This window comes from Mus pahari, chromosome 14 (genome assembly GCF_900095145.1).
Source record: "Mus pahari chromosome 14, PAHARI_EIJ_v1.1, whole genome shotgun sequence".
Classification (NCBI taxonomy): domain Eukaryota; kingdom Metazoa; phylum Chordata; class Mammalia; order Rodentia; family Muridae; genus Mus; species Mus pahari.
The window spans coordinates 14,966,498-14,991,140 of NC_034603.1; the positions used below are offsets into that span (position 1 = coordinate 14,966,498).

General features: G+C 43.7%; 1 protein-coding gene across 1 annotated transcript; it reads left to right on the forward strand.

Moving 5' to 3' along the window:
• Nucleotides 1-447: 447 nt before the first annotated feature.
• Nucleotides 448-14,825, forward strand: LOC110331059 (hepatitis A virus cellular receptor 1 homolog). Its single transcript, XM_021211402.1, has 7 exons — nt 448-570; nt 2,434-2,491; nt 4,693-5,031; nt 9,837-9,886; nt 12,206-12,314; nt 13,100-13,133; nt 14,507-14,825. Exons 2-7 carry the CDS (start codon nt 2,443-2,445, stop codon nt 14,676-14,678), a joined length of 753 nt encoding a protein of 250 aa, XP_021067061.1. The 5' UTR covers nt 448-570; nt 2,434-2,442; the 3' UTR covers nt 14,679-14,825.
• The last annotated feature ends 9,818 nt before the right edge of the window (nt 14,826-24,643 follow it).

Here is a 24,643-nt window from a genome sequence, read left to right on the forward strand (position 1 = left end):
GAGACTGGGAACTAGATTTATTTCTTTCAACTCCCCCATTCTTAGTATGGGCCGCTAGTAAACCTTGGTTGGAAAGATGTTAGTTGATGGCTTCCAGGAAGTATAACAAGAACCACGTGTCCCTTCTGCTCCTGCTCCAGGAACTCCTGGTTTCTAAATGTATTCTCCTTCCTGGAGTGCAGTTTATTTAAATCAAGAGGGTTAGCCCAGGTGTCAAAATCCTTTAATTCTCCAGCCATCTCAAAAGCAAAAGACTCCAGGCCTAGAGTCACACCTCAAGTGAGGAACTTTGCTGTAGCCTAGGAGACAGCCCAGGGCACACGAGGGATGCTCCCACTCACTTAGGCGCTCCTCTAATGTTCGTATCTGTGAGCAGATGCTATCGAGTGGGTGGATTGGAGAACTGGAGAGACTCAATTTTCACACAGAACAGGTGAGAGTGTGGCTAGGAGATAAAGGTGGAATTGCAAGGGAGATTTGTCTTCATCCATAAAGAGCTTTGCAAGAGCTCAGCAGCAGCAGAGGACCTGAAGGACAGGCTAACAAGAGGCCACTTTTCCTCAAGTACAGGTAAGGATGGATGTCTACACAGTCTTATGCCGAGGAGAAAGAGCCAGGACAGTGCTCCCTACATTGTCTGTACCATGTGGAATTACATTGGAGATGATGTGAATCATCTGAATGTGGGACATTAAGTAATGATGATTGAGCCAGGCAGTGGTGGCCCACACCTGTAATCCCAGCACTTGGGAGGCAGAGGCAGGCGGATATCTGAGTTTGAGGCCAGCCTGGTCTACAGAGTGAGCTCCAGGGTGACACAGAGAAACCCTGTCTCGGAAAAAACAAACAAACAAACAAACAAACAAAAAACAATGATGATTGAGTCTCTAGACATTAGGGTGACAACAGCCAGCAGAGTTCTCCATATATTTGGAAAGTGGGTCTTTGTTTAAGTGGAATAATAGACTCTCATAGATTAGCTATTAAAGTCTTCTAACTTCTAAGTGAAGTTAACATAAAAAAAAAAAAAAGAAGAAACCTGTAGTAGAAATGGTTTAGTACTTGGATTAGGCCCTGCTTATTTAGGCCCATGTCTATAAGTACTATGAGCTATTACATAATATCATGGATATGAGACCCGGGAGGGGAGGTCATACATGTGTTAGCAGTGTTTCTCACTGACTTTTTGGTTGGTGACTTATAAAATTTTGTAAGACATAGCTTGTATGCAGTGTGGCTACAGACATTTGAGACGAGGTAGCTAAGGACGGGAGGAACTAAATTTTGCTTTGGTTGGAGTGTTGGAGATAGGAAGGGAGTGGTCAGTCTGGAAAACCGAGAGATTTTAGAACATCCACTTAAACCTGACTGCCCAAGTTAAAATTGCACCAGACTTTGTCTAAGCCTACATCATGCTTTCTTAGCTTGCTGAATACTTTCTTGTTTGTTCCCCCTCTGTTTGTGTGTTCATTTATGCAGGGTAAGAGTGAATTCTATGATTTTTATGTTTTGTAAACAAATATTTATATCCTAGATAAATGCAAACTACATGATTCTACAGAATCATATATATTCTGTTGAAGACAATAAATAAATATATGAAATGAGTAACATTTTAGTATTATATTAGAATTTATTATAGTAAATTGGATACCTTGTAATTTTATAAATATATGATTTCAAAGTTATTATAAGCATATTACCATTTTTAAGACTTATAATTATTGTTTTTAGTTGTGTGTGTGTTGGTTTGTGTGTGTGTGTGTGTGAGAGAGAGAGAGAACAGAGGTGTCCAAGGAATGTTTGGGTCTTCTGCATCTCCAGCAGAGATAGTAGTTGTGGGCCCCTCAACGTGGGTGCTTGGAAACTCTCTCAGGTTTTCGCTAAGAGCGTTTGGCACTCTTGGCCAATGAGCCATTGCAGCAGCCTGGTGTTAGTGATCCAGTGAGAGTAGAACTTGTTCATATGCCCTCAGAGTGCTGACAGTGGAACTAAAATNAAAACCTTCAAAACCCTTGTCTTTGACGGCTATGGGACAATGTGCTTAGACACAAGCTTCACATTCTCCTCATTCTTTCTTGCTAATACTGAACTTGATTGAGACTTCGGGACCAGCCACTGGCTACTGTGCAGGAAGAGCCTGCAGTCAACCATGAGGCACCGCCATTAGAAGGCTGCTCCTTGCTTGGGCTTCTACCAGGGGACCAGACTCTTCTCTCTGACTTCAATTTCTCTGTTCACTGTCTTCCTTGTGCCGAGATCAGAGTGAGACTGAAGGCTATAAGTGGGAAGGAGCAGGAAAGAGGAGTGTTTGGGAGGNCAGGAGGCCCCAGCAGAGCGGCCTATGTGACTCAGACAGTCAGGATGAGGCCTTCTCAGATACAGTGTGCCGAGGGCCACAGCCAACCAGAGTGTCTCCTCATTGCCCTGCAGGTCGCCATCATGATGCCCCCTCAAGTCCTCATTTCAGGCCTCCTACTCCTTCTCCCCGGTAAGTGAGAGGTGGGGTGGGGGATGCCTGGGAGGATGGGGGTTCAGACAAATACATTCCCTGGGGGTGGAGTACAGGTTATACAGTGAGCAAAGAACCAGGGTGAAGCTGTAGCCCCAAAGATATTTCTTAACCTCCATGGCTAAAAATATAGCCTCCATAAGACGTCAGTCAGGTAAGGGGGAAATACATGTACTTGCATGTAATATTCAAGTAAGGGTGACTACATGTATGTACACATCATGGTCAATGCATGTGGGCTGACTATAGAAAGGACATGAAAGGGCAACCTTCATTGTCCCATATGCCATTTAATAGAACCCCTCATCTTCAGATATTTAATTAAAAAATATATATTGAAGCATGGTTCAAGATAATCTTGGCTGCTCCCAGACAAGGTAGACACCGAGAATGACCAGAAACTTTTGATTCTCTTGTCTCTATCTCCCAAGAGCTGAGATTATAAGTGTGAGCCCCTACATCTGGTACAGATTACAAATTTTACAATCTAATCTCCAGGAAACAGGACTGTGGAAGGTCATTATACATTTTTAGAACTTTGTATAATGATATGTATTTTGTTTGTGATCCTAAAAATTTATTAGCCGGAATCATGTAAGGAGTGTCCCAGGGAGACGTGCACTCCCATTCATTATATACTCATTTCATACAACAAGGAACATGCTCTTTTAGACCATCTCTTAAATGCCCAGGACAGACTCAGACTGGACAGGAACGTAGTGACCACTCAGTGACTCTCACAGTTCACTGTTCTGTGTTGTTCGCTTATTCCTTTCTTCCTGTGCTGGGATCCAACCCAGGGGCTGGCGTGGCCCAGGTGATCATGGCATCCTTGAGCTGCATCTTCCTCCCTCAGATTCCCCTCATGTGGAAGCAGCTGGTAATAGGGAAATCTTTCCATCCTCTCATAAAGTTGTTATTCTAGGTTTAAAATTTGCATGATTTAATCCTTTGGTATCACATTATGAGTGCTGTTCAGTTTCTGGAATGTTATCAACACACTGGAAAAGTCCTTGTTCAGGTTCTGGGTTTGACTTTGTTTAGGATCAGCTTTTAGGGCTGATCCTAAAATCTCACCCCTGCTGGCGGTTTAATGAAACCTTTTCTGAGCTTGGTCTGGTGGTGCACACCTTTTATCCCAGCACTGGGAGATAGAGGCAGGTAGATTTCCATGAATTCAGGCAGTATGTTCTATATACAGAGTTCCAAATACTGAGGTCAACCAAGGTTACATAGTGAGACCTTGTCTCAAAAACAAAACAAAACAAAACAAAAATATTAAAACATGAATAAATGGAACCCAGTCTGAAAATTGATGTTGAAGTTAGTAAAGTTCTACCTTTACACCAACAATGTTAGGAAACAAACAGACAGAAAACAAACCCCGGGCTCTTTATATAGGGGAGGTGGCTGAAGAGTTAGTGATTTCTTTTTCAATAGTATTGAGGGGAGAGACAGGAATGGTCTGACACAGGGTCTCATAAGGCCAGGTTGGTCTGCACTTCACTGGACTCCTGCCTTCACCTTTGAAGTTCATCTTTTGCAGGAACCCATCATCATGTACAGTGTCTGGGCAAGTTAAAGTTTTAACATTAAAAAATTTATCCAGTGTTGGTAGGGATGCTTGTAGTCCTATTTCTCAGGAGTCTGAGGCCAGAGGATAGTAAGCACAAGACAGCCAGGGCTACTGAGCAACTCTCTGGGTACAAACAATCGAACAGGTCCAGCATAGTGGTGCATTAGGCCTTTAATCCCAGCAGTCAGAATTAGTCAGGTCTCTACCAGTTCCCTGCTAGCCTAATCTACACAGAGAGTTCTAGGCCTGCAAGAACTGTATGTTGAGATCTGTCTCAAAAAGAAAGGAGAAAAAGAAAGGGAAATAAACCAACAAAGAACTAAGTAGCTATAGTTTGAATATAATACACTATAGTAAATTGTTTTATCCACATATATATCCATTATTTGATCACACTGAAGAATTCACTAACAGATATTTGTTTATAGTAAAAATGCTAAGTTATCAAAACTCCCCAAATAAACATGAAAAAAGGACTCACAGAACGCATGCATTCTGTGTCTGGTTTAATCCACAGCTGAGCCAGAAAAAAAAAAAATGGAAAAGAAATGAAGAAGTAAATTCAATCGTAGGAAAATGTTGACAGCTCACTCTTTATCCACAGCTGCTGTGGATTCTTTCCCAGAAGTTCATGGAGTGGTGGGTCAACCTATCACACTGCCATGTACCTATCCAGTGTCTAATGGGTTAGCGTTCATGTGCTGGGGCCGAGGTGAATGTACTTCTGATACATGTGGACAAACACTGGTTTGGACTGATGGAAACCGAGTCAACTATGGGACAAGCAGTCGATATGAGATAAACGCGCAGCTTCTTCAAGGAAATGCGTCCTTGACAATCGAGGACGCCTATGAGAGCGACAGCGGACTCTACTGCTGTCTAGTGGAAATGAAGGGATGGGATGGTGTGCAGACGCTGACCACCTCACTGCAGGTCCAACCAGGTGAGCTCGCCTTCTTTCTTTGCTTATTTCTTGCAGGGGAACTGAATCCTCTGTTTGCTAATAATTTGTTCTTTTCCCATAACAAGGAAACAAATGTTCTTATGAACATGCTTATGAGTAAATACTTGTTTTTTTTTTTTTTTTAAATTACATAATCTCGTGTATCTTAGGCTGTCCTCTGATGGCAATGTCCTCCTGGTTATCCTGCCTCGAATCTTCTAGTGCTGAGAATACATGAAAGTCCCATCACCCAGACTTAAACCCCTTTTCAGGGCACAGAGTACAATTTATGTGTTTGGATGAAACCCTAACATCATCCTTAAGGGAGGACCATGAGCTAAGTCAGGATCTATGTCCTCACTGTCTTGCTGGTTTATGAAACTTTGCTCAGTTTTCTACCCTAAAACACAGTGGGAAGAATTTAAGCTGTGTCATGAACTGAAGGGTATATTTTGTCTCTGAGGTAACATCTTGTAACATTAAAATATACATTTCTATTTGTTTCTTTGAGAGGGTTTCTCAGTTTAGCCCTGGCTATCCTAGAAATCCCTTTGTAGACTAAGCTAGCCTCAAACTCACAGAGATTCTGCTTGCCAACTGCTAGGATTAAAGGTATGGACTACCATGCCAGGTCAAAACACCATTCTCAACACTATAACAGCACGACAACTCTACCCTGAAGAGCAGGATATGTGGGGTGCTGCTGAGCAGATGAGCTGCCTTCCACAATGGTCAGCTGACCTGAGCATAGGCCACAGGTATAGGTGGAGAGTTCTACTCCCTGCCTGCCTGCCTTGGGCTTTTGAAATAGTCCTCACATCATATCCTAAAATTATCCTTTTATGTACAAGCATGGCCACATGGGAAAGCGCTTTCTATCAGCACTTGTTCAGTGGTTACAACTGAGAAGTTCATGAAAACTCCAGTTTTTAAATCATTACAGTTTCCTTTTGGATGTGGATTTCCTTGTCATAAAATGAGTTAAATCATTCGTCTGTGCTTTCTTTTGATGCTATTTCCTAATCTCCTTTACTAATGGCTTACAAAGACAATAGAAGCCAATAGTACCTGTCTGTATTCTTTTTTTAATTCATACCATTATTTTGTAATTGCTCAGCCATGCACTGTGGTTTTATTTATTTATTTATTTATTTATTTATTCATTCATTCATTCGTTCATTCATTCATTCATGTATTCATTCATTCATTTGTTGATACAGGATAACATTGTATAGTACAGCTGATCTGGATGCCCATATGTAAATCAGGCTAGTCTTACACAGACCCAACTGCCTCTGCTTCTGAACTATGGGAGTAAAAGCCTATGTCACCATGGAAAAGAGCTTGAAATCATTAATACTGAGCTGTTATCAAGCTTAGAAATTCTTTCGCTCGTCAGTGTTTACAAGTCCTCTGTCTGGCTCGTCACTGGGTCCACAAGAGATGCTCCGTCTCATCCTTAACAACCACGTCTACCTTTTCTTGTAGTTCAAACACACTGTCTCAGGACCCCTGTCAGATGCTCTGCACTTTCCCATCTGCCTGGGAGGGGAGAAACTCAGGAGCTGACTACTTCTCTTCTGGGTTTCGCTTTTATTATGATCCTTTGACTAGATTCTTTTGTGTGACTGCTTTTTTTCTCTACTTCAAAGACGTTAACTCTCTAGTACAGGTTTTAGATTGTGCTCAAGCCTCTGGCTCTACATTACTGGTTCAGCAAACTATAGTCTGGACAGGCCGGATTTGTAACTCACTGGTGTGAATCGATTTATTGCAGCACAGCCACGCCCACCCCTTGCTGTGTTGCCCCCACTGACTTTCACGGTGTTTGACAGGAATGCTTGCCCCTGAACACCTACTTTTTGATTTCTGAGCCCAAGATACTTATTACTATCTGGTCCTCTAAGGGGAAGGGGAATGAGGGCCAGTGAGATGGCTCAGTCGGTAAAGGTGCCTGTGGCTAAGGCTTGATTACCTGAGTTCAATTCTTGTAAGCTACTTGGTAGAAGGTAAGAACCAATTCTCTCAAGTTGACCTTTGACCTCAAAACTTTGCCCATGGCAAATTCCAAACAAATACTCAGAGAGAGAGAGAGAGAGAGAGAGAGAGAAGAGAGAAGAGAGAAGAGAGAAGAGAGAAGAGAGAAGAGAGAAGAGAGAAGAGAGAAGAGAGAAGAGAGAAGAGAGAGAACAACAGAAATAAGTGAATAAATATAATTTTTAAAATTGGAAGGTGGGCTGAACTCTATCTACAGCTTCCTGCATGTAACAGATGAACACATTTCTTTTTCTTTTTTGATGGAGAACATGGTCTAAATTCTAATTACATTGCATCCATTAAAGAGAAGAATGTTGAGAGCAGTTGGTCCCAGTTCCTGGGTTTTATTCTGTGGTTGGCAGAGTCAGCATTGACTGCTGTTGCTTCCGGGGAACTGTGACAGCTGACAGAGCAGTGTGTGCTCCTGCTGGGTCCTCACTCACTGTTTCTTCCAGGCACCATTTCCTGTTACTTCCAGTCTAGGATCTCTGTGCACTCTCTGATCATCTTAGATTCTTCTAACACTTCCGATTTTCTTAATTTGTGAGGTACAGGTTGAACCTGCCTTGCCTCCAAATCCCAAATCTGCAGTACTTCAAGATCTAAAACCTTTGGGGCATTGCCTTAATAAAAGTCCTGGAAAATCCAATACTATACAATTTTCATATGCAGAATTATTAAGAGTTTATAATCTAACCTGTAAGTTATGTGTATAAAGTATATGCTTATGAATTCTGCATGAAATCATGCTTATACTTGAGTCCCACCATAAACTATATGTACATACTATACATTTTTCAGAAATATCCAAATTCTGAAACTCCTGGTACCTTTTGGATAAGGGACCTTGTTTCTTTTAGACTGGAAGAAACCATAGAAGACTGAGCCCACTCTCTACCCAAATCCTTTGTTTTGGACCTTACATTGTATTTCTTGTAGGTCAAGTAACCTAGTTAGCCATCAGCTATGATGCAGTGCTGTGTGGCATGTCCTCCCAGGACTGCCTGCATGGAATATGCTGACCCTGTAATCTATGGGAGAAGCCAGTCACTTACCAAGGAAAGGTACAAAACCACGCCCAGTCCCCATACCTTCTCTAGCTCACAGAGTTTTTTGGAGAGATCTGACAATCTGACACCTATCATTCATAAAAGTTGGTCAGTGAAAAGGAACAGAAGTTCAGAAGAGAAGCCTCTGCCTGGAGACAGCCTCTCACTGCTGTGCTGTGGAGCAGGTGCAGCCTCTCACTGCTGTGCTATGGAGCCTCTCACTGCTGTGCTGTGGAGCCTCCCACTGCTGTGCTATGGAGCAGGCACAGCCTCTCACTGCTGTGCTATGGAGCCTCTCACTGCTGTGCTGTGGAGCCTCTCACTGCTGTGCTATGGAGCCTCTCACTGCTGTGCTGTGGAGCCTCCCACTGCTGTGCTATGGAGCAGGCGCAGCCTCTCATTGCTGTGCTGTTGAGCAGGTGTAGCAGAAGGCTCTGCTTTCTTTTTTTTTTTTTAAAGACTTATTTATTTATTACATGTAAGCACACTGTAGCTGTCTTCAGACTCTCCAGAAGAGGCCGTCAGATCTTGTTACGGATGGTTGTGAGCCACCATGTGGTTGCTGGGATTTGAACTCCGGACCTTTGGAAGAGCAGTCGGGTGCTCTTACCATCTGAGCCATCTCACCAGCCCCAAGGCTCTGCTTTCTTCTTGCTCAACTTTCCCTTGCTTTCATATTGATTTCTAAATTCAGGAGTTCCAACAACTTCTTCAAGGAGACTTACAATTTCAAGTAGATTTCAACCTATCAATACATCTGAGTCTATTCTAACAAGACCAGAAACAATCACAAAACCCATACATACTCCAAGGAGACCCTCAACCACTACAAGACCTATAACTACTCCAAGGAGACCCAAAATTACTCCATGAAAACCGAAAACAACCACAATACCCAACACTCCAAGAAGATCCACACATCCCATAAAGCCCATACCTACTCCATGAATACCCTCAATAACCCCAAAATCTACAACTACTACAAGACTCTCAAGTACCATAAAACCAACAACTACTCTAGAGAGACTCCCCCAAACCATAAAACCCACAACTACTGATGTCTCAGAACTGCCCTGATATATGAATGGAGTTCATTGGCTCCCCTGCCACACCACATCCTAATCCTCACATCGTAGGAGACATGTTGGCTTATGGGTGATGTGACAGGTGATTTCTAAAGCAATAGTGATCCAGGTTGAGGTGCAGTGTCCTATTAGATGAAAAGACACTATGATAGACATTGTGGCAGCTCTACTCTTCCTGCTGAGTAGAGGTATCCTGACTTTTGGATGTGGGTGTGGCCTTTGTGCACTTACCACCCTCAGCTCGTGTGGAAGATAAGATAGGACCTCAAACTATTCCACAACTATTCCAAATCTGGTTCACCTAGATTTGTAGGTAAGCCTGGACTTGTATTTTCACAGACACACACACACACACACACACACACAGAGAGAGAGAGAGAGAGAGAGAGAGAGAGAGAGAGAGAGAGAGAGAGAGAGGATTTTCCATGAGGCCAGAACACAAAAGTTGAGATGTGCAAATTCCTAGAGAAATAATTTAGTAGAATGTTAAGTATTTAGTGTGATGCTCTGTGCGCCTATAGTACCTGATGTTATTTAACTTTCAAGTCATCTTAGAAGATGGTGTGAATAAGTGTCTGTAGTGAAAAATCTAACATCTCCGTAATTACAATTCATTTTCATTCTTGTTGAGCAGTTTGGATTGCGACTGTGACGTCTTCAAACCACCCTTGGAATAATAACACTGTAAGCATTTATCCTTCTCTGTGCTGACAGCAAGATTCACTTGTCAATCTTTCTGGAATCATGTTGCCTTTAAACATTTGGTCAAATTAGTTTATAGACTTTTGTCTCAAAAGAAGAAGTAGAAGTAAAGGAAAAGGGTCAGGCATAGTTGCTTATGCCTTTAACTTAGAACTCAGGAAGCCGTCATAAGAGATACCAAGTGTGGGGGTAGCTTGGACAACCAGACCACCTTGGGTTACACTGTTGAGACCCTGTCTCAAAAAAATACCCCATTAAATAGTTGATAATAATTCCATTAAAAATAAAAAGAATTTGACTATAAAATGGTTACTGGAAAGCAAGTTAGTTAAATATGCCTAATAAATGATATTTTACGAAACAATGGAGGTATTGACTCAGAGATTGATTGATACTCCAAAGGTAAAATTTTGGGTAAAAAAAAAAATGAGCTAACCAAAAGTGAATACATTAATATACCATATTTGTTGAAAGTTCTATTAATTAAGCAGACTTGTGCGGTTTTAGCACAGTCCTGCATGGCACAGTTGGACCTGAGCTTGGTGAACTGCAGTCCAGTCATCTTTATCAGCAAGAAGAAATACTTTAGAACTAAAAATGTAAAAAGGAGTAGGGAAATCTGGACTCGGCGGCTGTCAGGCTGTCTCTAGGTGCAGAGAGGACAGTACATGGAGAACTGGGCACAGAGGCACTCCTGTGTGTGCTGGTGTCTGGGGCTTTTGATTTCTTTGGTTTTGGGACAGGGGCTCCTGGAGACCAGGCTGGCCTTGAATTCCCGACAGAGCTGAGAAGGATAAGGACCTCCTGACCCTTCTGGCTCTGCTCCTCCTGGGATCACAGATGTGCACAGCCATGCTTAGCCATAGCAGCCTTCTTCTTGAAGCTTCAGATGAGCTTCCCAGACTCCATCTCCTGGGAAGGTTGAAAAGATGTGTGAAGATGAATGAGAAAGGTTAGCCACCACTGCTCCTTACAGCCAGGGAATGCTATAAAGCAAACGTTCAGTGGGCAGGGTGGACACTCCTGTGATCCAAGCACTCAGGATGTACAGGCAGGAGGATCAGAAGTTTATCACACTGGCTGCGTAGTGAGTGAGGCCTGCCTAGGATACATGACAATACCTTGTCTCAAAACCTACAGACATTATTTCATACTGCCTGCAGTGTTTGTCAAGAAGTACCTGAAAATCTTACCCAAGAACCCCACTGAACATGTCATTTGAGGGTGTAAAGACAGAGCTCGCAGAGCTTAGCTAATGTGTCCGTGGTCTCACTGACAAAGCAGAGGAGCTAGGGTTGTGATCCAGAGATGAGCATCATACATAGGCAAAGACTTGATCTCAGGTCTGCTTCCTGCAGTTAAACTGAATACAGGGGCTGTTTAAGGCTAACAGGTCAGTGCTGAGCTATGAAGTTACATTGGGTGATGCCCAGCCTGTCTCATGTTTATTCCCATAGGTGGTGATCACTGGTCACCTTCACAGGGCGAAACATTTCCATCTGACCACACAGTGCTAATTACATTGCATTCATGAGCATCTTCTCCTGAGTGCTTTTATATAGATGTAGATCTTGCCTGGCATGAGGACCATGGCTTTAGTCCCAGTTAACATGGGGCAGAGGCATGTGCATCTCCGAGTTAGAGGCCTGCCTGGTCTACATGGAGAATTCCAGGTTAGCTGTGGCTACATAGTGTGGCTACATACATACAGTTTACATGCCTGTGTCAAGTGAAAAAGAAAGTAGAATCTAGAATTGCCTTTTCAAGTCATGTAGGATCAACGTAGACAGAGTAGACTTAGTAGCTGGGCACTCCTGTAACATCAGATTGTCAACTTGAAAGGAGGCATTGTTCTTCTCAATAGAGGAATAACCTACCAAATACTAATTCTAATATAATCACTCTCAAAATATGCAAACACATTGTCATTTTAAACTACATAGAAAACATTTCATCCTCCTCTTAGACATTTTGAAATTCGCATTATCTAGAGTTCCACAGCTCAATACTAACTTAGTTTTATGTTAGATTTTACTTCCATGCTCTATTATCTATTTTTTTTTAAAGTCATGGTCTCTTTATGTAGCTCTGGATGTCCTAGAACTGCTGTGTAGACCAGACTCTCTTGGAACTCTCAGGTATTTCTCTGCATCCCAAGTGCTGGGAATCGAGGTGTGCACTCCCTTATATTTGCGTACGCTACAATACCCACCGGCAATGGAGGGAAAAGACTAGATTGAGGTATGGGATGTTTTCTGCTCATCTCAGTTGGTGCCTCTTCAATTACTGATGTTTCCTTAGGAAGTGGTTCCTACAGAACCTCCCCTGAAGATCCCCATTAGAGGCCTCTTTATTGGAATCTCTGTGTCCGCTTCACTGCTGATCCTTGCAAGCATCCCAACTATCATCCGTGAGTGACTGCATCACAGTTCCCAGCGTCAGGAATGGGTTTGGGTCTTCATCATAATTGCTAACAAAAATCCAAGGAATTTTGGTAGGGCGAACTTACTCCTGTGGGAATGTCAGCCATGGACTATTTCAGGTACCACACATTAGATCATTGATGACCTATTTCACATGACTGGGCAGAAAATTAGGAATAAGAATGTCCCTGTCAAATGTCAGGATGGTTCCTCTAATATTTATAACTTGGTTATTCTTAAGGATTATTTATTAAACTAGAGGTTGATTATTCTCCTCTGAGTGAAGGTGGTTAATGGGAATCTGTCTTTGACAGGAAGGGGAGGGTGAGGAGTAGGTGGTGGCACATACCTCCTGAACTACATTGTGGAAGGAACCAAAGCCAGTACAGTGTGCTACCTTAGTGACACTTAATAGGGTCCCTAATGGAAGAGACCATGAGTAGGACCTTGTGTCTCAGGTTGCTTGGAGAGTTCATGTTAAGCTTATTTTCCACCAGTCAACTTAAAAACCTAGATTTCTTCATTTTTTTTTCTTCAGTGACTGACAGTTTAGCAATGTCACTCTTGCATGTTAGAAATGGTATGTGGGTGAATGTACAGACAAGCTACTTGGTTATAGATACATGGATACAGTAGGGTTCATGGTTTCCAGGGAATGGTTCAGTTAAAAACAGACACGGCAACCTTGATTAGAAGAAAATATCATGAATGTTTTTGATGACATGTTCAATTTTCCTTTCAACTCCTCCCAACTCCCCGCATCCCATTTTAGAGTGCAGACACAGAGAAAAGAAGAGTCTAGAAAGGTAAGCTGTCTCGGCTTGTGTCAGTGGCTTTGGAACGTGCAGTCTTGTAGATTTCTCCTGGTTTCTTTCTTCCTGTTCCTTTTCTCCTTCTCTTTCTCTCTCTCCCCTTCCTTCTCCTCCCTCCTTTTAAAATTTACTTACTCTTAATTTTTTTCCATGTAATACATTTTGGTCATGTTCCTTTACTTCTCAATAGCGCTTTCCTACCCACCCAACATTACATTCTCTCTTCGTTAAAAAAAAAGGGGGGGGGCGGGGACAGGAAGAAAAAGAAACCCCGAAGACCACTCTCTGTCAGTTGTCACATTGTACCATCTGAGCTTTCTACGTTCTTTCCATCCCTGTACACGATACTGACTGAAACAAGAGAAGCTTTGTCCCCATTTCTCTGTAATTCTCAGCGCAGGTGTCCTTGTGGCTGAAGGGAGATGCTTTTATTTGGTTCTACATCTCAGTAGTAGAGACGGCCAGTGTAGAGATGACAAAACCACTGTGCCGAGACCCCACCCATGAGTTTTAGTCAGTTTTCTTTCTGTTATTTGCTCATTTGTGAGTTCTAGAAGCTCAAATATCAGTCCACCATGGCTACACTCAGTAAAAGCTCCTCGCACAGCTGATGGGAACAGCTTAGATCCCAGACCTCAACAGTTCTCTCTCAAATCATTGCCTTTCCCTGTAGGGCCTGATGTTTTGTGCACGCGCTGTATGCAAATGTGTGCCATGCATGTCATCTTTGCAACTGTTTCCAAGACAACCAGCCCCTGTGGAAAGGCACTGTTGTTGCTTTACCCATCTTCCCACTCCATGTTTATGTTAGAGTATGCAGATGCTATGCAGATTCCAAAACCATTTCTATTCTCTTTAGCAAGATGTTTGTGTGAACACATGCAGGTTTCATGGCTCCTGAGAAGGTCAGAGGACAACTGGGTGGAACTGGTTCTCTCCTTCCACCTTTCTGTGGGTTCCAGGAATGTAGAATGGGTTACCAGGCCTTCTTAGCCTCAGGGTCACAGCTCTAAGCTGAGAATACAGGAGCCATTTTAGCTCAGTTCTAAAATGCACATCCTGGTTAGGTAACTTTGTTTGGAGTTAGACATCTGTCTTTTAAACTTGCCACTTTCGTGTTCCAGTACATGAGTATACCGATGGATGCCAGTATGAACTGTTTTTCTTTTACTATTTCTTAGTTTGTCTGGCGTTTACACAACAAACTTCTTTATAACTTCATGCCAGATCTCTGTGTGGTACTGTTCATTCACTGTTACAGTTTTGTGAATGGGGCTCTTCCAGTCCCTAACGATTCCTGATTCATGTTGAATCATGAATGAAAAAACTGTTCCGACCTGAAAAGTGATTGTCCTGCTCTTTTCCAGCAACCCTGAATGCAGCTCAGTTTTCTTCCATGTTTATCAGAATGGCGCCTTTCAAAGTATAGTGCAACTTCAAGCCGAAGATGGAGTCTACGTTATTGAAGACAATATTCATCCAAGGATTAAATCCCAGATGCCCTTTGAGATGACAACATTCCAAAGCTTCAGAAAGTAATGAACTGTAACTGTGCTGGGCATTCGTTAAGCTGCAGGACTGTTTCCTGGGTCAGTTCATCTCATATTCCCACTTCCCAGCAGTGGGGGAGAGCATGACCTTATAGTCATTCATACGCATAGTGACTGTTAATATAGTACTCATTCTTGCCACATAAAGTGTTTGTCTTCTCTCAAACACAAACACTTTAGAATTTCATGTTTTCTTCAGAGCTCATAAGTCTTGTGTCCACCAGAGACAATAATTTGTAATCCAGGAAATGGCCTTCTGTCTTACTAAAATCATTAAAAAGACAGGAATATAAGTGTATACATATATATGTATGTATATATATATAAACATAATATAATATACTTAAATATATGTACATATATAATATTTTTTAAAAGACGAGAAGAATAGGATTCAAATATAAAAATCTGAAAATGGAGAGGGCAAAGCTAATTTAGAAATATTTCATGATTATGTTTTATTCATTTTGTTGTACCTCAAAACGACATTTTCCTTACCCTCCCCAAAGGAGCTTAAATCATGGGAGTTGCAGGTTTAATTTATCCGGTAGATAAACAGAAAGGAGTCTAGATGTGTTCATACTGTCTAATAGCTCATGGAATATGACACATGATATATTGTACTATGGTTGATCTTAGAATAAGAATGTGTGTTTTCTGTCAGGAGAGGCTACCATGGTGAGTATGGACCAGGCAGACACCTGGGAAGAAGATAATGGGGCACAGGCTTGAGTTCATTAGAGCTATTTCCACTACACTTCTGCCTTGATGCTCAGTGTTCCTAGACTCACTCACTGAGCTCTGAGTTAGGGGCTAGAAGGAGACAGTGCAGAAATGGAAGGGGAGATGAGGAAGTGGGACTCGGGGTCTTGGCCTTAGAGATGTCCTGTTGTAGGTGGGGCAGTGTTTGAGGTTATGCATTTATCCTAGGAATATTCTAATGACATAAGACATGGATTATTGACTATCTTTTTAAGTGAAATGATGGCCACATCTTACTTGGTAACCCTGTGAGTATCCAAAACTGTTTTCAATGCAGGGGATATTTGTTTGAAACGGGAGAGCAAAAAGTCTGTGTGATCATCCTTGGATGGAAGAGGAGGCAGTTACCCAGAACAACAGGAAGGCCTTGGCCCAAGTCACCAGGGTAGTACATGGCTAATGCAGAATCCTAACACAAGGTGCCCTCTTCTTACCCCAATAGGATGTACAGGTTTGGCTTCCCAGCCAATGTGGTACACACCTTTAACCCCAGTCTCTTTCATGAAATGTCAGCAGTCTACCCCTGAGCTATAGTCCTAGCTCATGTCATGTAAATCTAAAAACAGGAGAACATGAACATACAGATACAACAAACATGCACAATTCAGAGGTTCACAGTCCTGCCTGAACCTGGAGGAGATTGGTGTAAAAGGAGAAAATTCAGACTGTGACTCCAGAGATGATAATGGTCCTGTTTTGAGGGTGGGGCCTGAGCACTTGTTGACATAACACTCTCCATGTGATGCTAATGATCAGTCAGGGTCTTGAACCTCTGGTCTAGGCCTTTCTTCCCCTCTGTACACTGTTTCCTGGAGTTTGAAAGCATGTGGAAGCTACACCACAGGCCTTCAGACATTAGGGCTTTTAATTCCCTTCCCACCCAAGGTCTGTCACTAGGGAAGTCAGACGTGAGAATCCTCTGTTTCTATGATATCATGACTCACAGGAGATGCTGATGGACACCGATGACATGGAAAGGTCTATTTACCTGGTTCCATGATGCCTAATTACACTTCTAATTTTTTATCATTCACTGGATGAGGGAATTGTATCCTGCAGCAATAGGTTCCTTGGTCAGATCGAGTCACATTCTCTGTGGTCAGGGACATGTTTCCTTTGTAGAAATTCCCCTTTATCTGGAATTTGCTAGATTTATGATATGTTACATTTCCTTTTTCAGTGCTGAGCACCACACTGGCACACTGTGACCAAGGGTAGGGGTCCTTGCTCCCGCACACAGGCACAAATGTCCCAGAGGAAGGTAGAGTACAGAGCAGACAGGTATTCATGCCGACCTCAACTATTTAAGCATCTTCAAAGGCCCTACACAGAAAGCAAAGGAGGGCAAGATGGTAATAGATGTGGGTCCATTTCGGCAAGCAATGCATCACAGAATAAATGAGGAAACTATGGCTGCCCTGTTGGAAGAGGATGGGCTGTGCCAATGATTCTCTGGCTTGAGAGGCAGCAGAGAGTCCTGCTGAAATACCTATGAAGACAGGTGGAGACAGGAAAATCATGATTTAGAGGTTAGACTGAACTATAGAGTAAGTTCCAGGATAGCCGGTCTCCCAGAAAAGTAATGATCATTTCTAGTGGGTGCTGCAGGGGGTCTTTCCTGCTTCAGGGAGGGGAGTCTGGTGTCAACAAGAGGGTGGACAGGGAGCTGTATGTGATCAACCTTATCACCTGCTTGCTGGAGGGTCTCAATTCAAACCATTGACTCTCAAGCTTTGTAGTCTCCTAAGAAGGTAGTTAAGAATGAGTATTCCTGGCACTGGAGGCAAGGCTCAGTGCTTAAGAGCACTTCCTCCTGCAGAGGACCAGGATTCGAGTCCCAGTACCTACGTGGAGCTTCACAATCACCCATCACTCCAGTTCCAGGAGATCTGGTGGCCTCTTCTGACCTCCATGGGTCTGTGGTGCACAGATATTTACGTGAGAACAACACGAACACATAAATAAATCTAAAGAGTTTTAAGTGAGTACTCACAATGGCTCCAATGGTCTGGTTGAAAGACCGACCCATTTGCCTTCATACTGCTTAGCAATTTTCTCTCCTTGAGAGTCTGCCAGGACTTCTTCAGGGACTCCGAGGGCTCCTCCCTTGAAGGACTTGAAGGCTACTCCCTGAGGGACTGTGATGGCTACTCCTGGAGGGATTTTGAGGGCGTCTCCTTGAGGGACTGGGAATGCTCCTCCTTGAGTGCCTGTGAGGGCTCCTTCCTGAGGGACTGTGTAGGCTTCAAAGGACCATGTGTTCTAGGCTCTACAGTTCTATCTCTAAAGTATAATGGTCACACCAAGAAAAACAAAAAGAAAAGAAAAAGAAAAGAAATGACCAGACCAGGAATGACGACTTAAGCCTGTAATCCCTGTGCTAAGGAGTCTGTGGCAGAACTGTAGTGAGTTTGTAGCCAGCCTGGGTGACCTAGGCTCGATCCCTACCAAGTCTGCCCCACTGGACTGAGGTGACACATTAGAACTTAACATTTTTTTATCTCCCATGTGTTGCATTCTGTGTCCTTGACACCTCCCCTTTCAATGTCACAGCCCTCAGAGAGAGTTGTGCACAGGTCTTTGAAGATACAAGCCAGGGCTCATGGAGTCAACACTCAGAAAAATGGGCATTGTTGGCCAGGTAAATAGTTCACCTGTCTGGGCTAGTCGTCTGCTCACTAGCAAAGGAAAAGCTCTCTCTCTCTCTCTCTCTCTCTCTCTCTCTCTCTCTCTCTCTCTCTCTCTCTCGTAAATAATCCCCCTGACAAAACAGAAAAGCTTGCATATTTGAAATTCCTCATGTGTTGTTCTGAAGTTTCAAATAAGTTCCTTTATAAGAACAATCACATGTATGGGATAATGTATTCAAAAAGGCACCGAAAGGTACATGCAAGCATGGCCCCTCTCTCACCTCTTCTCATTCGGCAGCTCACCCTCCGGGGGCCCAAACACTAAAAGACATTCACACCTGTGCTCCCTGGTAATGCCTGCACACACGATTGTTTGCTTTGATTTTCTCTATAGCATTGTGATTACCACAATTAGGCTCACTGCTTGTATCATGAATATATCAAGTATACTTACCTGGTCCCCCACTGCTGGATATTTAGGTGGCTTCCAATCATATCCTACTAGAAATAGCATCACTATGACCATCCTTGTTTCTTTGCCTTGATGTCTTCGAAAGAATCTTTCTCCAACTGAAAAGGACCAGGCCAGTACTTATGCTTAGTAGAAGTAGCAGCAGGACACAGGTGAAGGAAAAACCTGAAAATGTGAGTATGTGGCAAGGAAAATCAAAGGCCAGCTCTATGTAGGCACAGCCTTAGCTCTACATTACACTACTTCCCCCGATGCCTGTGTATCCTGGAGGCCAGGAGGGATTTAGAAGTTGAAGTCAAAAGAGCTTCATAAGCAAATTGCAGGTATTTAGCAATGAGACACTTTCCCATTGCGCCCCAAAACAAACAAATAAGGCATGTTGGATCACACCCACAGTCCTATCACTCAGGAGGCTGAAGCAGGAGGATTACCATGAGGTCCAGGCCAACCTGGGCTGTGTAGTTGGAGGCTGGCTTGAGATACAGAGAATTGCAGGGCTTCTAGCTCAGTTGGTCGGAGAGGCTCAGTCTGTGGCATGGCTGTCAGCTCCCGTATATTGAGATCCTGGTCCTTCACATACAGAACCTTGGGAGAATTGTGCATCACTTCTGTGGACATGAAGTGACAGGCTAATGGAAGGTGACGTATAGAAAATTGGACATTGTCGCCCATGACAACAGCCCATTGATCTGGGATATGAGCTAGTTGTCTGTCGATTACCCAAGGAAGGAGTGGGCCACCCCAATAAAGTGTACAACAAAAACAAACTTGACAAATAAGAAGTGTGTATGTTTTAAAATACTCAGGGCTTGTTTTAATGCTTAACATGAATTCTTTTCAATGCATTTATATACACATCTAAATAGGAAATCAGTCAAGCCATATAGCACATATATGAAATCATGACTCCCTTTTCAAACACTTCCCATTCAATGCTGCCCACTGTGAGCCCAAACACTCTCCCTCCCCACTCCCCTCATTCTCAGCTCCCTCCCTCCATCTCTCTCTTATAACTATTTTACTCCCTCCTCTAAGTGAGATTCAAGGTTCCTTGCTTGGGCCTTCCTTCTTGTTTAGTTTCTTTGGGACTGTGGAGTATAATATGATACTTGTATTTTGGACCTGGGTTACCTCAGGATAATATACTCAAGTTCCATTCATTTGCCGGCAAAATTTATAATGTCTTTGTTTTTAAGAGCTGAATAGTATTCCATTGTGTAGACTGTGTTCTTAAGCTGTCCTTTAAGCATCTGGTTTTCCTTGGTGTTGGCTGGCTAATTCTGATGGCAGGGGGACTTCTCAGGAAGGTGGGGTAAGCTGTGGGCTAGAAAATGGAGATCAGGATATCCTATTATGTTGACTGTGACTTAGGCAGACCCCACTCTGCAGGCTGTGTCCTGTAGGTTGTGTGCCAGTCAGACCCAGCTGTGGTGGCAGGCAGATCCAACAAGGATGGGTGGTCAGGCAGGTTTCCAAACTGGTTAGTTTCTGGGCCCCTTGACCAACATTTTACCCTTTAATTGCCAGATGGGAAAGTAGGTAAACCCAGTTTCCCATCTTACACAACTCCCACACTCTGGGACTCTCCACAGATAATTTAGTAACAGTTGAAAGGTGGATCAGGGTATGGAGAAGCTTGGCTTCAGCTCTTTAAAGATGAGTTCTCACCAAGCATCCTTGGCCAGCCTGGAACTCTCTGTAGGACCACGCTGCCATACAATACAGATCCACCTGCCTCTGCCTCCCCAGACAGGCACTAAAGGTGTGCACCACCATAACCTGCACTCCCTAACCTTTGGAAGCAGAGTCCATGAGCTAGATATATTTCTTTCAACTCCCTCATTCTTAGTATGGGCTCTTAACAACGATTAGGAAGATGTTAGTTGATGGCTTTCAGGAAGTACAAGAGCCAAGTCCCTTCTGGTGTTGTTCCAAGGACTCCTGGTTTCTCTAGTTCATTCTCCTTCCTGGAGTGCAGTTTATTCTCCTGTCAACTGAAGAGGGTTGGTCTAGGTGTTAAAGTCCTTTAACTCTCCAGCCATCTCAAAGGCCACTGTGGTCCCCAGGCCCAGAGTCACACCTCAAGTGAGGACCTTTGCTGCAGCCTAGGAGACAGCCCAGGGCACACGAGGGATGCTCCCACTCACTTAGGCACTCCTGTAATGTTCCTATCAGTGAGCAGATGCTATCGAGTGGGTGGATTGAGTAACTGGAGAGACTCAATTTTCACACAGAACAGGTGAGTGTGTGTCCAGGAGATAAGGATGGAATTACAAGAGAGATTTCTCTCCATCCATACGTAGCGCTGGAAGAGTCCATCAGCATCCGAGCAGCGGAAGGAGAAACATTTTCCCTTAAGTAACAGGTAAGAATGGATGTCTACTGCCTTATTCTGAAGACAGTGAATCAGGACAGTGCTCCTTGGAGTGTCTGTACCATGTGGGATTCCTTTAGAAATGATGTGGGGTTGAATGTGGGACATTAAACAATGATGCTTGAGTTCCTAGACATTAGGGCAACTTACCACCCAGTAGGGTTCTGTGGATTCTTGGAAACTGAATCTTTGTTTAAATGAAATAATGGGCTTTCATAGATTAGCTATTAAAGCCTTCTTAATTAAAGTTAAAATGAGAGATAGGAAGGAAACTCTCTAAAGTACTCTCGTACTCTTAAGAGTCAGCCCTACTTATTTAATACACCCATGTCTGTAAGTACCAAGTAATACTATATAATAATACGAGAGCACAAACAGATATATTTGCAGTGTTTTCTTTGTTTTCTGTGGTTTGCAAATTATTTTGTATGCAGTATGAAAAAGAACCTCAATTGACTGCAGACATTGGAGGTTTTGTGTTAGAGGTAAGTTAGCCAAGGGCAGAAGGAACTAAACATTGCTTAATTTCTTGAGTGTTGGAAATGGGAAGGGGTGGCCAGTCAGGGATTCTGGGATTTCGGAATTTAGATTTGGGTTTTGTTCTCCACTGACTGGGAAAGTCGCTGAATTCTTTAACTGTTGGGGAAATATTTAGAGAAAGGCTTTTAACGGATTTTTAAATGTTTGTATCTGTTAGGGGGAATTCCCTCAATCCTTCCCCAGTTTGGAGCTTTGGTGGCTGGAGCCCATCACCTTGGGCTGTGTGTCTTTCCTGATCTGGGGCTTCACCAACACCCGGCTGCCGCTGGCTGTTAAGCTATCACTCTCCCACAGTGGCCCTCCCACCCCACATCCCTCACCTATCCCTACCGTGAACTTAAAACAAGAGTCATAGACTATAACAAATATGGCTCAGAGGCTACTCATTAGATCCCCACAACAGGCGTGAAGTCTTACTCTGCACTTTCTATTTTATTAAGCACGAGCATGTGTGTGTGTGTGTGTGTGTGTGTGTGTGTGTGTGTGTGTGTGTGTGTGTGTGTGTGTGTGTGTGAGAGAGAGAGATAGACAGAGACAGAGACACAGAGACACAGAGAGAGAGAGATTATAACTTTCAGGAGTGTATTCTATTCTTTAACCACTGTGTGCTTGGGAATCTAACTCAGTTTATGAAGCTCAGGAGGAAGTGACTTTACCCACTGAGCCATCTCTCTGGTGCTTGATTAGTTTCTTCCTTCACTGAGGAAGCCATCAACACACAGCTTCTGCAGACACCCCTGAACCCCACTCGTGTCTGAGCTGACACCCCTTACCTGGAAGCTGGATCCCATCCTTCCATTACTCAGCAAAAATCCTCCTCTTTTCTGTCAAAAAACAAAACAAATCAATAACAAACCCAAAACAACAACAAAACCAAATCAAAACCAACCAACCAACCAGACTTAAGAGTTGAGGCAAGAGGATGGTAAATTCTATACCCCCTTTCAATAATTTTCAGATCATACAAATACACACACTGTACTGGTGTACTGGTTAGTTTTATGTCAACTTGACACAGCTGGAGTTATCACAGAGAAAGGAGCTTCAGTTGGGGAAGTGCCTCCATGAGATCCAGCTGTAAGGTATTTCTCAATTAGTGATCAAGGGGGAGAGGCCCTTGTGGGTGGGATCATCTCTAGGCTGGTAGTCTTGGGTTCTATAGGAGAGCAGGCTGAGCAAGCCAGGGGAAGCAAGTCAGTAAAGAACATCCCTCCATGGCTTCTGCATCAGCTCCTGCTTTCTGACCTGCTTGAATTCCAGTCCTGACTTCCTTTGGTGATAAACATTAGTGTGGAGAATGTAAGTGGAATAAACCCTTTCCTCCCCATCTTGCTTCTTGGTCATGATGTTTGTGCAGGAATAGAAACCCTGACTAAGACACACACCGTTATAGGTTTCTTGTTTATTCTTTGAGCTGGGACTTCCTTTGTATCCCAGACTGGCCTGGACCGAATTGGAATCTCTCTCTTAGTCTACAGACTGATAATATGGTCAACATACATCACTCTGTCTTATATTTTCACTTGATTTTGACATGTCTTCATGTATCTCAGTTGTGCCTCCATATTATAAGTACCTAGAGATTACCTTGATCCTCTGACCCTCCACTACCAACCTTCTTAAATTACATACAGGCAGACAACACCATCCCTGGTTAATCTGATGTGGGTGACTGAACTAGAGGTTAGTACCCAGTAGACAAGCTGTCTAGCATCTCATGCACCCAGTTCCCATGCTGGTAGTTTTATCATTTAAAAAGGAAAGAGGAAAGAAAATTTAGCATCTTGACAAATATTTTCAATCCCAACCTTTGGGAGATTGAGACTCAGGGTCAGGTCAAGGCCAGTTTTGAGCCAGGAAGGTTTCTCACAATAACATTCAAACCCCAGATATCTCCTCCAAACCCTGTGGTGGGAGCAGCTCTTCCCCCCTCTGCTGATAGCCCCTCCCCTAATGCACAGCTCAGGCCTGAGTAACTCATCTTCTGCAGACAGACAGCCTACAGGAAGCCCACTGTGCTCTGCCTTCTGAGCCCACACACTGAGATCTGTGATTCCTTCGACCACGCTGCTCTCTGTTGTCTCTTCCACAGTGAACTCTCACTGCAAAGACTCTAAGGTGTCCTTGCTTGTCAGCCTAGCAGTCACAGCTGTCCTCAGAGGGCACCAGCTCCTGGGACCCCCACACCCCAGCAGTGTCCTTTCTCTGTGTCCCTGGGGAAAGGAGAGTTCTCACAGAGTGGCTCCTGAGCCCTGTCTCTACACTTCCCCCTGGTCTTCTCCATTGCTGTTCCTCACTGTCCCAGCTGCCCTGCCCTCTCCCCTGTCACAGGCACTCCCCTGCATCTGAACCTTTGCCTCCCCCTTCTCCCCTCACAACCCTTTCTGGCTGGCTTCTCTCGCAGCTCCTTCATCAGTTTTGCTCAATTACTTTCTCTGTGTAGGTATCAGAAAGTTCATATAAGCCTAGCAGTGCAGGTTACAATTGTGCCCACACCCCTGTAGGTCTGCAGTGGAGGCTTCGGAAGCTTGCTGGATGCTTTCTTTGTAGTTTAACAGCTCTGCTCATGTGTTCATCCAAGGAGGGTAAGAGTGAATTCTATAGGTTTTAAACAAATATTAGTTTCTATATATTTTTGATGAATGTGTTACATGCAACTTGATTGAGACTTAGGGACCAGCCACTGGCTACTGTGCAGGAAGAGCCTGCAGTCAACCATGGGGCACCGCCATTAGAAGGCTGCTCCTTGCTTAGGCTTCTACCAGGGGACCAGACTCTTCTCTCTGACTTCAATTTCTCTGTTCACTGTCTTACTTGTGCCGAGATCAGAGTGAGACTGAAGGCTATAAGTGGGAAGGAGCAGGAAAGAGGAGTGTTTGGGAGGCCAGGAGGCCCCAGCAGAGCGGCCTATGTGACTCAGACAGTCAGGATGAGGCCTTCTCAGATACAGTGTGCCGAGGGCCACAGCCAACCAGAGTGTCTCCTCATTGCCCTGCAGGTCGCCATCATGATGCCCCCTCAAGTCCTCATTTCAGGCCTCCTACTCCTTCTCCCCGGTAAGTGAGAGGTGGGGTGGGGTATGCCTGGGAGGATGGGGGTTCAGACAAATACATTCCCTGGGGGTGGAGTACAGGTTATACAGTGAGCAAAGAACCAGGATGAAGCTGTAGCCCCAA